The 12,938-nt window shown below is 37.0% G+C and overlaps 1 protein-coding gene across 8 annotated transcripts in view; it reads right to left on the bottom strand.

The window, feature by feature from the left end:
• NCKAP5 (NCK associated protein 5) overlaps positions 1-12,938 on the bottom strand; it is a 1,185,533-nt gene that overhangs the window by 338,980 nt on the left and 833,615 nt on the right. For all 8 annotated transcript variants that reach the window (XM_069067791.1, XM_069067792.1, XM_069067796.1 and 5 more), the window contains one exon: positions 5,490-5,577. In XM_069067791.1, coding sequence (XP_068923892.1) covers positions 5,490-5,577 — 88 coding nt within the window. The remainder of the gene's footprint in view (positions 1-5,489; positions 5,578-12,938) is intronic.

Genomic DNA, 12,938 nt, shown 5'->3' on the forward strand with positions numbered 1-12,938 from the left:
CTCAGATCTTTAGATATTATCATAGTGCCTTGCATATGACAGGGGCTTAATAAATGCTTCTTGATTGACTGATGACATATAATGTTATTTGAAGAGCAAATTCTGCATTTAATAGATTACTGGAAATATTCATAATAATCAATGGCACTTCAACCTACAATAGTTTCCCATGAGCCAGTCACTTTACTTTAATATGCTGTTTGACTCAAAATACTCAATATATTTTGAAAGGGAGTACAAAGAGTCCAAAACTAAAAATGCATAACTTGAAGGTACTAGGTGGGGCAGTGATTTTTAACCTCAGTCCCAGAGGCTCAGTCTGTTTCTCCCTCAAAGAAATTATTATTATGATTATTATCCAATACAACAGATATAATACAATAAACATTTACTTTATGATGTGATCTGCCAGACACTGTTCTAAGCATTGGGAATACAATGAATAAAAAGAAAGACAGTTCCTGCCCTCAAAGAGCTTGCAATCTAAAGGGTGAAAAACACAAGAGGAGACAAGAAAGTGGTCAGGGAACACCAGGGGGTACCCAGTCTGGGGGCATCTTGTTCTATGGAGTGAAAACCAGACAAAACAACAGATACAAAGAGAAGTGAATTATAGATTATTTTAATTTTGCTTCTTCACCAGCACAAAGACGATATGTCTGAAAAAGAACTGCTAGTTCAGGGACTAAAGGAGCAGAACTAATGGTACCAAAATAAAAACTGAAGATAATTTAGCTTCTCGTCTCCCTTCCCCGATTAATCCCACCTGTACCTTCACACACATTTGCCAAAACTTTATATATGACTGGATACTTTTAGAGACATACTGAGCATAGGAATTATGATCAGAGTTTAGATACCGCAAATTAAAAAGCAATGACTTTTTCTCAAAATAGATACTTATCTCTCACAAGTGCTAGCCTCTGAAATAAAACTGCAATTCAAGAAAGTGTTCACTGTCTTTTCTACAGACAACACTAATGGTAGCATATATTGCCATTATTAACCACATTGAGAATCATAGAACATAGAAAGTTATAGCTGGATGGCTCCTTAGAGATCATCTAGTCCAGCCCCTTCATTTTACAGAGGAGGAAACTGAGGCCAATTAAATTCATGACTTAAAAAATCCCTAACTATAGAATAAATAAAGGTTAATCAAAGGATCATAGGATTTGGCAGAGGATGGGACCTTAGCAATCACTTAGTACAATTCCCTCATTTCACAGATGAAGAAACTGAGGCCAATTAAAGTAATGACTTTTCAAAAAATGCTTTGATATAGAATTAATACAGGTTAATGATTATCTTCCCCCCATAGGGAAGAACTAATCTTCCAAAACGAATAGGCTGAAATTATAGTGGAGAGATGGTTGTGAGGCATAGTTTAAGAAGTAGACCTGCCTCTCTAAGCAAATTCCAGCCTCATGAAATAAATTACATTTTTAATATTAAATGTCCATAAGCACAGGATTGGGTTAGTAGTATGTTAAAAGAACAGAAAGGAATGCTAGAATCCAAGCAGCTCTATGAAACAAAGCCATGAAAAGGGAAGTATGGTAAAGGTAAATAGTGATACTGAATTATTTAGGCCCTATGAAGGCTGATGTTGCCCATGAGAAAGGGCAAACAGCTTCCTTTTTAGGGGAACATTACTCTTTCGAGTGGCCTGGGTGTCATTTGATACAGACCAAGTACTACTTTTTTTTTTGCTTGCTACTAGAATTTCATATAGCAAAACACATAACAATAGTTAGTGTAGAATCTGGGTTGGAACAGAGCTTGAGAGTCTAATTCCTCATCTCTAGATAACTGCAGCTAACATATCCAGCACCGCTGAGCAGAGACTCCCTTGACCCCCAGGGAAACAGGATCTATAACTTTTCTCCCCCAATGCAATCTAGTATTCTTGAACAGTCCGTGTTGCTTACTGGAATCCCATAAGCTACAACTGGGATCCATTTAGTCTTGCCCATTAGTGAAGATTTCATTTCAATTCAATTAATATTTATTAAATGCTTACTTTTATTAGCACTTACGACTTGTATTAAGATACAATGGAAATGGAACCCAGGAAGATTTGGAATCAAATCCTGCCCCCAATATCAGTTTTATGACATTGGCCTCTCTTCAGTCACAGTATTCTCATCTATAAAGTGAGGATATTCACAGCCTCTACCTTATAGAGTGGTAGTGACAATCAGAAGAGGTAATATATATGGAAAGCTTTGTAAATTCTATACATGTTATATAAATATACAAATGTTAGCTCCTAACCCTCAGGAAGGAAAGGAAAGGTAAGGGGGAAAGAGGGATAAAAGAAGAGAATACATTAATAAGGATGGCAAACAGTGAGAAAGGGAGAGGTGGGGAGAGAGAGAAGAAGACTATCTCCAGGTCAAGGGTTGTGAGAATCAAAGGAGATAATTTATGTAAGGGAAATGGTATATCAATGTTAGCTATTAACCTTGGTGGGGAAGACAGGGAGAGGGAGAGAGGAAGAAGGAATGACAGAGAGGGGGAGAGAGGGATAGAGAGAGATGGGGGTGAGGATGATGGCGAGGGGGAATATGACTGTGTCTAGGTCCAGGAAGCAGGAAGGACAAATGAAGCTTATCTCTCTCTTCTAGCACTTGTATGCAGGTGAGAATTGTCTAAAATTAACCTCCAGGGCAGCCTGAACTGAGAAAAGATATGACAGCAAGCAGCCAGAAGAAGGAGGGGAATAGAAATAACTTCTCAATTTACCTTAATAATGAAGAGGAAGGAAGAATATTATTGATTGATTGATTGTATGTACTCTCTCTTTATTTTGTTTTTTTGGAGGGGGGAAGGTAGAGCAATTGGGGTTAAGTGACTTGCCCAAGTTGGATTTGAACTCAGGTCCTCCTGACTCCAGGGCCAGTGCTCTATTCACTGTGCCACCTAGCTGCCCCTACTCTCTCTTTTTTAAATAATCAGCTGTCCATCTATTTTCTTCCTCCCAGTTAGCTATTTTCTTAAGGTACTTCAGAGTCTGTGAGACCTGCAGCAATCACCCAAATTACCCTACCCTAAGAATACCTTCTATGATGCCAAGTCCAATAGCAAATAGAACAGCATTACTTTCTTTAGCTAAGTGTGCAGTGTATTCAAACTTTGTGTATGTGTGTATCTCTGTGTAACAAAACTAGAGAGCAAGGAAGAGAGACAGAGAGAGAGGAAGAGAGAGAGATGGAGGGAGATTGAAAGGAAGAGGGATGGAGAGACACAGGTAGAGAGAATGCAGAGAGAGGGAGAGAAGGGGAGAGTGGAAAAGAGTCACACAGAGAGAAAACCAGGGAGGGATGGATGGAGGGAAGAAGAGAGGAGAAGATAATGGAGAAAAGATGGCAAAACCATTAAGAAAATGTTTTCAAAGCTAAATATAACTTCATTAATTTATCTGAAATGTTTTTCAGTCTTGGATTGTTATTATTTTTCTCTTCCAAATGCCCTCAATTCAGTATATAATAGTTATTTGTGGATCCCCAAATAAAGACCATATTCTGGTATCCTGACAGGGAGTTTGCCACACACATTCATGAATATACCTATGTACAAGGCACTTTGCAAACAGATTACTGCTTCCTTGGAATTATTAAGTTGTCTACCCTTTTCTCTTTCCTCTGAAGGCTGTATTTTTAGACTGAGTATAATCTGGTTTAAAAGAATTAAAGAATAAAGGAGAATCACTCCTACTTTCTAAGTGTCTTTCTGCTTATAAATTAAATACTTCAATCATGTATTTCCATACCAGACTTCCTTTTTTAATTGATATAATGATGCCATGGATTCTGATTTATCTTTAGTTTGTGGTCACTTGATGCATTCCAAAAGTATTCACAAATAGACCAAATATTTCCAAGTTTGTATCAACACAGAGCATCAAACTCCCTGACTGTCCTTTCCTGAATAATGTCTTGTGGACTTCATCATGCCTTATCAAGGCTGCTAAGAATTCTAATTTATCATCTACATTGCTGGTTATCCATCAGCTCCTTACATAATGCCATATCCATTTCTCCTTCTCCACTCTATCACAGCCATCTACACCATTCCCATCAGCTTGGACTTGTGCCCAGATCCTACTTGCTTTTCTGGAGGGGAAGTTATCTATATAAAAATTCCTTTACTTTTTTCCCTTGAGATGATACTTTCTCCACCTCTTTCTCCACTTAAGCCATAGATTAAATTAGTTAAATAACAATGGGAAAAGCATTAGCAAGATAGCTCTTCAAGTTATTAAAATCAAAAGAATTTAATCTGAAATTTTAGAGATCATTAAAACATCTCATTTGTTTTGCAAATGTGGACATGGAGGATGAGAGGGAAATCAACTTAAGTTAAGGTCAAAAGGAAAATAAGTGACAAAATCAGAATTTGAACCCAGGTTCTCAGACTTTAAATTCAATGCCTTTGCAACCAAATCAGGCTGAAATAAACCATCAACCACCTTTCTTTGCCTTTATTTAATAAGCCTTCATTAAACTATTGTGTTCCAGGCAATGCACTATGTGCTCAGAATACAAATTCAGAAACAAAAATAGTCCTTACTTTCAAAGATATCATATTCTACTTGGGGTGAGGCTAGGTACAGACAAGTAAGTCCGAAATATATGCAAAGTAAATGCCAAGCAATGGGGACAGGGAGGGGTTGAGTAATTGATTGAGACAGGAAGACCAAGAAAGGTTTCATGTAAAAGGTAATGCATGATCTGAGGTTTAAAAAGCACAGAGATTATAGGAGGTAAAATTGAAGATGACACGTATTTTGGGCAGGATTGTGAAAAGACTTGGTGGTAGGAGATGAAATCCTATGTAAAGGGAAAAGCAAGTAAACCAGTTTAGCTTGTTACAGAGTACTTAAAAGGCAAAATTATGCAGTAAAACTGAACAGGTAGGTTGAAGGTAGACTATGAAAGGTTTTGAATTTCATGCTCAAGAGATAGGTAGCCAGTTAGTGGAGCCTCTTATGGCCAGTGCTCATCATAGTGCTACTAGTAGCACTGTTTGCACTCCAACCAGTTTTGCCTATACACATCCAGGCTTTTGGACTAGATTATATTTTATGCCTCATTTTATCATCTATGTGACTAGATCAGGGATGGGGAACCTGTGGCCTCAAGGTCACACGTGGTCCTCTTGGTCCTCAAGTGTGATCTTTGACTGAATCCAGACTTCACAGAACAAATCTGGCTTCAAGGTCAAAATGTGGCACTCAAGGTCCTGAAATGGAGCCCCTTAACTGAATCCAAACTTTACAACAAATTCACAACAAATTCCCTTAATAAAACAATTTGTTCAGTAAAGTTTGGATTCAGTCAAAGGGCCATACTTCAGGACCTAGAGGGCCACATGTAGCCTCAAGGCTGCAGATTCCCCACCCCTGGACTAGATATATAACTACATAAATAACAGGAAAAAAGACCAACTCCACACTAAAACAAGTAGGGAAAAAGGTGCCTTACCTGATAGACCATTATGTTCACTGTCTCTTCTTTCTTCCTCTCTGGAGGTCCTTGATTCTGCAGTAGGTTTCGCACTGTTTCTTCCATTCTGTACATGAAAATAAGAAAGCATCTCAGAGGAAGTTTTCAGTTTTTATATAGATAATATGTATGAATTTTCCTGTTAACATATAGATAATATGTGGAAAATGAATACCAAAGTGTGATGATGACATGGGCCTAGGATTCATTTAATTATATATATATATATATATATATATATATATATATATATATATATATACACACACACACACACACACACACATATACATATGCACATACACATATATATTTATATATAGACCTTTTCTTCAGGATTTTTGAAAACCCAGAGTCATCATTTGATTCTTCGTATAGCAACAACAAAATATACATTTTTAAAATGCACAAGTATTCAAAATACTGTATTAGGCCCTGGGGGTGGTAGCATGAAGTACAAAATTTAGTTACTATATATTCTCTGCCCTAAAGATTCCTTTATAATAGAGGGATAAAACACCAATACAGAAAGTTATTAAAAACAAGAATATATGATAGATGCACCAAAGAATTACAAAAAAGTGCTACATGAAGTATAAAGGGGAAGCCTACTACTAACTCAAGGAGGCCACGGAAGGCATTAGGGGGGAAGCAGCCTAACAGTTTTAGCTGTAATGGATCTCTAGTTCTAGTAGAGTTCCATTATCTAATTCTCTAGGATCCTTTGCATTTCTCATATAGAAATTTGTCATATATTAGTTTATAAAGGATAGCTAGCTTCTGATGTATAATTCTAGCAACCTGATGAAGTATTTCTGGGCTCCTGTGGACAGCAGAGTTTTTCCACCTGCAATTAAATGTTATTTTCAAACACAGTTTTGTTTTAGGAAAAAAATGCTCTTGTTCCAGTACAATTTATTTGTAGAATTCCCTAAGGCATTTTGGTCTTTGCATTTATAGTACAGGGATTTGGCAAGATTATTATTATTATTATTATTATTACTGATCCTTCTGTTGCTACTTCTACTCCTACTACTAGGGGCTATAAACAAGCAAACAAATAAGTAAATATGAGATACCTGTAAGTAAGGTTTACTTATTTTCTTTTTAAGATACTAGTTCCCATATGCATAAATGGCTATAAAAATGTCTGTCCCAGCAATACCACTTCTAGGGCTGTATCCCAAAGTGGTCATCATAATGGGAGAAGGATTGTATGTACAAATATATTTATAGCAACTCTTTTTGTGGTGGCAAAGAATTGGTAATCAAGGGGATGCCCATCAATTGGGGAATGGCTAAACAAATTATGGTATCTATCTGAATGTAACGGAATACTACTGTGCTATAAGAAATAAAGAACAGGTGGACTTCATAATAACCTGGAGAGATTTATATAAACTGATGCTGAGTGAGGAGAGCAGAACAAGAGAACTTTGTACACAAGTACAGGCACATTGTATCTGTGATGACTTACTTTGATAGACTGGGCTCCTCTCAACAATGCAAGATTAGAAGAGAACTACAGAAGACTCATGATGGAAAGGGAGATCCACATCCAGAGAAAGCACTACAGAGTCTGAATGCAGATTAAAGCAAACTACTTGCTCTCTCTTTTGTGTTTTCTTTTGTTTCATTCCTTCTTCCTCGTTCACTCCATCGGTCATAATTCTTCTTTACAACTTGACTAATTTTTAATGTAAAGGTATTTATAGGACCTATATCTGTTTGCATGTTTCCATGGGAAGGAGAGGGAGGAGGAGAAAATGTGTAACTCAAGGGACTGTGGAACTGAATGTTGTAAACTAAAAGGAATGAAAGAAAGATACTAGTTCCCAGGATCCATGCCCATGAACAATCTACTAGTTCCCAGGCTCCTGGTTTGTAAACAATCTCACCATGCTTGAGCATCATATTAAAATTTTAAGATAATGTCAAATTTGTGCTTAAGTTGTAAACACCTACTACATGCTCTATGCTAAAGTCACCATGATATTGCTAAAGTTAATGAAAACTTGTGAGGCTATTGCTGGCAAATTGCCTTCTTTGTGTGCTTCTCTATAAATCAAGTGAGTACTAGTCAGTAAGGGGGGAATGTTAATATTGTGGCTGCCTTGACCAGTCCTAATCAAAACTTAGAGGGAATGCACAAGCTGGAATGTGTGTGTGCCTTGACTGGCCCCAATCAAGTCTTAGGCGATGCTGTAGGAATTGGTCCTCTTTCTACTCTTATTCTCACCCACCCCTACAAGAGGAATAATTGGAAGATTCTGAAGGAATTAGTGCTCCCATTATCAGCAACCCTTTTAAGAAGAATAAATTAGGTAACCCTTTATCATGTCTCCGAGGCTATCCTTCTGGCCACCCAGATCAAGAGTAAACCTGCTAGAGGTTGGTGCCCCAAAGCTCCCGTGTGTAATGTCTCACAATACTTTAAAGAAGAAGAGAGTGTTAGCAACTAGTTGGAGGGTATGGAAAGATTATCCATAGGAGATGGCACCTGAACAGGATCCTAAAGAAATCTTGGAATTTAAAGATGTAGGGGTGAGGAAGATGTATCCTTTTGGCAGAAGACTACCTATTCAAAGGCACAGAGATGGGAGATGGAGTAACTTCAGGGGCACAGGAGATAATCATGAACAAACCACATGTATGCTAGCAATAAAGTAGAAAATCAGATGGTACAAACCCATAAGTGACCACTTAGAAACTCTTCATGGCCTTTTTGTGGAGCTGAATCCCTGATAATTTAAGTGGTTTGTCTGAGGACATGGCTAATTAATGAGATTACTGACATTTGGTATCTCTCTCAACTCCCAGAACAAGGTTTTTTCTTGAAAATGAAAATTTGAGAGACATAGGGGAATGGGTTTTTGAAAAAAATATTATTTCAGTCCTCTCTTCACTTATCCAGATTCTGGTCTATTTTGTGCTGCTTGACTATTACTTAAATAATGAGTCAGAACTCAGCTAAATATATATTTTGTTATTTTTTTTGAAGATCTTCAAAACTTTTAGTCTCAGTATAATAGACATTTTATTTATTTGTTCTGTATAGATATGCTTTGCAGTATTACAATGTTCATTTTATTTATTCTATACTTTTGCATTTTATTCATGTTGGATCACAAAGAAAACATTTCTCTGCTTTTTTTTTTAGAGAAAATGAGGGAGTTGAAAGGAAATTTAAAAACAGAAGCCCAAGAAGCACCAGAAACTTCAAGAACTGTGAATATTTTCCTATCTCAATGTTCTGATTAATTAAAAATAATTTCATTCCCATGTCATTTACAACTTAGAATCAAATAGCATGGGTGGAAAAAAAGTAATGGTTTTATCATCTTCCCGTAACTTTTAGGAATCTTATCACAGCAAAAATATTTTGAATCTGATAATAAGATATTGCTAGTTATACTTGGGTGGAATTCTCTTATTGTAGTTCTCATTTGCCGAACTTCTTTATTTATTTTCTCTAAAAGCAAACACTGTGAAGAATCCACTGCCATCAGATGCCCAGTGACATTTTACATATTTTTATTATTGTCTTAGTCAATGTGTGAGGCTTTGAATTACCAGGATGCAGACAGCACAGTCATACCATCTGTTGTCCAAAAATAAATAGAAATAAGTCAATTCTCTCCAGTTCAGGCACTTGTCTATTTTTTAGTGCTTATTTGGTACAATTTCTCCTCAAATGCCAACTTAAATCAATATCTTATGTTCTCTCCTCTCCTTTTAATTTGTTTTTTTTTGTTCATCTTTATTGCCCTCCTCCCCAGCATGATTTACTATGAGGCTCTGAATATTGGTAAAATAACTATGTTTTTAAAATATACAGACCCAGATTTTAAAGTCAGGGATACTGAGTAAGCTCTACTCTGTTATTTGAATTATTTAAAAAAATGAATTGAGTCTGGTAAATCAAAGTGCCAGAAATATCTGATGTAATTGAATTATGTGTCAAGTGCCAAGTATTAAGACAGGAAAACATTTTCCATAAAATATGCATCACAGTTGTGAAATTTCAATCAATCAATTAAAAACTATTGAGTGCTTACTATAAACAAGGCATCGTGTTAGGTACTGGGAAGAATACATAAAGATGTTCTGGTGTAATAGAAACCACAAGAAATTTGGAAAAAGAAATTGCTGGTTTGCATTCTGACTCCAACACACTACCTATGTGACTTTGGGAAAGTACATTAATCTCCCTGAGCCCCAGTTTCTGCATCTGTGAAATAAGGGTGATAACAATCCCAGAAGGGATAATGTGATACAGTGGATAGGGAACTGAATTTAGAGGGAAGAAGACCTAGGTTCAAGGCCTGTCTCTGACAAATGCTAGCTGCTTGCACATGGATAAATCTTTTAACACTACAAGGACCTAGGCTATTCTCTAAGACTAAAAGTTATAAACATGTTGAGTTCTAGGGAGCTCCCTACACACATGAAATCACAGCTCTAGATCCAAGCAAACAAAAATGAATATTTTTCTTATTTACTTCACAAAGTGACTATAAATATCAAATGAGATAGCAAATGTTGAGGTTTGTTTTCTTTTTTAAGTTTTTCCTAAAGCAGCAATCTCCAAAGCAGGCATTGGGATACCTAAGAGACTGGTCTGAACCCAAGTTATATATGACTAAGGGATCAGAGGTTAGGAAGATGTCCCATGCTATCATACTAGTAATAGCCAATCAAGAATCTTGTTCCCAATACAAGCACACCCAATTCTGCCCCCCCCCCCAATTGTGTAAGCTCTCTGTCTTTACCTTTCTAATCCAAATGTAGGCCCCTAAGAATTCTTAAGTAAGGTCTTGGACACATGAGGAAAACAGGCAAGTATCACTGGAAAAATCCATCCTTTCTCTTTCATGCTTCCTTCTACTAGCATAACTGCCTTTTGTCTTCCAACTCATATGATGGCTGGGGCAGGCAGCCCTTGGAGAGTGAGTTTTACATTAGAAGCTGGTGCTCTATTAACAAGAGTGCTACTCCACCCCTTTTTAATTTTAGGCTAGACAGAGAGAATCTTACAGAATGAGCAAGCATTGATAGGTGGTGATAACAATACTGATCTCATTACAGTATTTTTTCCCCAAAACCTATCCTTCCTCCAAAGTTTCTTTTGTACAGCAAGGTCACTGTCATTCTTCCAGATTATAGTCTAGGTTTTAAATTCAACTCTTCCCTTTAACTTACCCTATGTATATAGTCAGTTGCCAAATTTTGTCATTCCCACCTCTATAGCTTTTCTATATACTCACAAATCACCAGACCAGTTCAGGTTCTCATCACTTTCTGCCCAGATTATTGCAATTGATCTCCCTGTCTCAAGTATCTCCCATCTCCAATGCATCCTCCACATAGCCGCCAAAAGTGATTTTCCTAAAGTACATGCCTGACCGTGTCACTCCCCTACTCAATAAACTCCAGAGGCTCTTTATTGATTCAAGTACTATTCCATCTGTACCTTGTCCTTTTCAACATGTCTCTTTTTTTGTATAAGTTTTATAATGTTTAATAAAACAATACAGTAGCATATCTATCTAATTGGTAAGTAATTATACACAATGGGGATGCATAATAAAAAAAAGGTTAATGATGACTGTCCTAAAGTCACATATGAGAACAAACTATTTACTATCAAAAGGATAAGACACAGTCCCTATCCTTAAGGAGCTTGCTATATCTAGTTGGATTAAAATCTGGCAAGGTATAAAGACATGAAAAGATAAATGACAATATGAGAAATGAATGATAATTAAATCTCACCTAGGAGTCAATTCATACAACATAGCAGGCAAGAACTTCCAATCTTCAAGTTTCTCCCAAGATTTTAGGTATCTTTGATAATTAGAATCAATCAGGGTCTTAGTCACATAGTAAGCAATAAGGCAAATTATATTTTCACACCTACTGAAAGGTGATCCACAAAGAAGTGGGTATCCTTACCAGGAATCACTACCCTACTCCCATCCCCCCCCCAATGGCTTGATCTGCCAGTGTAGTAGACAGAAATTAATTTACAAATAGAAAATTGAGATAACCATGAAAGAGTGATTGAGTACTTAAATGAATATGCGTAATACAACATTCAATAACTCACTCTAGAAGCTGGCTGATTATTTTTCTAGGAACTTGCTAATGAAATATATTGTTTTCCCCACTCCCCCAGAAAACCAGGTTCTCATTTTATGTAATGGCATCTTAGGAATTGATTAGCATACTAGACTACACTATTCTGCCTAGTTCTTTTCATTTCAGCAAAACTCCAGGTTCCTTTGACAAAGAAATAATAAGTATGACAAACTCGACCTGATGACAGAGAGGGTTATTCCAACTGAATGATGAACACAGTCATTTTTTTTTCTTAGAAAAAAAGGAACATGTGATTATGTATTGACTGACTCAGCATGTATATTGAAATTATCTTACAGTCTCCCAAGTCTACCAAATTCTTTCAATCAGGGGACAGCCCATAAGAACAGAAAAAATTGATTTGCTAAAAGTGTAAGTCAAATTCTCTTTTAATCATCGTTACTGTGAAGTTTGTCAAGAGTGGCTTCTGTGATTTGCAATTTGATTTTCCCCTCATGTTTCTTTTCATTTGAATCCTAAGTTTATATCTTTAAGAAAACAAGTATTTGAGCCAGCAAACTACAATAATTGAACTTTTTTTTTGAGAAAGGGTGGAGTTGGAGGAGTATAGGAGACAATAAAAGCAACTGGGTAATCTCTCAAGAAGTTTTGAGTTAGTGGGGTAGCTCTTGATAACAAAATTAAAAATCTTCAATATATTTATTAAATACCTACTGTATACAGATCATTTTCTTAGACCCTTAGAAAGATATAAACTTTTACTAAAATATCATCCCTGTCCCCATGGAGCTTACACTATGCCCAACACCATTACATATTCCATCTCCTAATTGAATGGAGGTGATTACATAGCATGTTTAATAGTTCACTCTTCAATGTCTCTATCATATGACTTAACTTACTACTAAATAAAGAGTGACAGCAAGCAAATAAGTGCACACACCCATGAGAGAGAGAGAGAGAGAGAGAGAGAGACAGAGAGAGAGAGAGAGAGAGAGAGAGAGAGAGAGAGAGAGAGAGAGAGAGAGAGAGAGAGAGAGAGAGAGAGAGAGAGAGAGAGAGAGAGAGAGAGAGACAGAGAGAGAGACAGAGAGAGAGACAGAGAGAGAGACAGAGAGAGACAGAGAGAAGGGCATTTGGGGGGAGTGAGGGAGGGAGGAAGGAAGGAAGTTTTTTTTTTCTTTTTGGAGGGCAATTGGGGTCAAGCGACCAGCCCAAGGTCACACAGCTAGTTTTTGTGTTAAGTGTCTGAGGCTGGAGAACTCAGGTCCTCCCGACTCCAGGGCCGGTATTCTACTCACTGCACCACCTAGCCGCCCCTAAGGA

The sequence above is a fragment of the Petaurus breviceps genome, unplaced genomic scaffold (genome assembly GCF_028583685.1).
Source record: "Petaurus breviceps papuanus isolate PSGF00001 unplaced genomic scaffold, PetGlider_PUasm1.0 90752, whole genome shotgun sequence".
NCBI classification, from domain to species: Eukaryota; Metazoa; Chordata; class Mammalia; order Diprotodontia; family Petauridae; genus Petaurus; species Petaurus breviceps.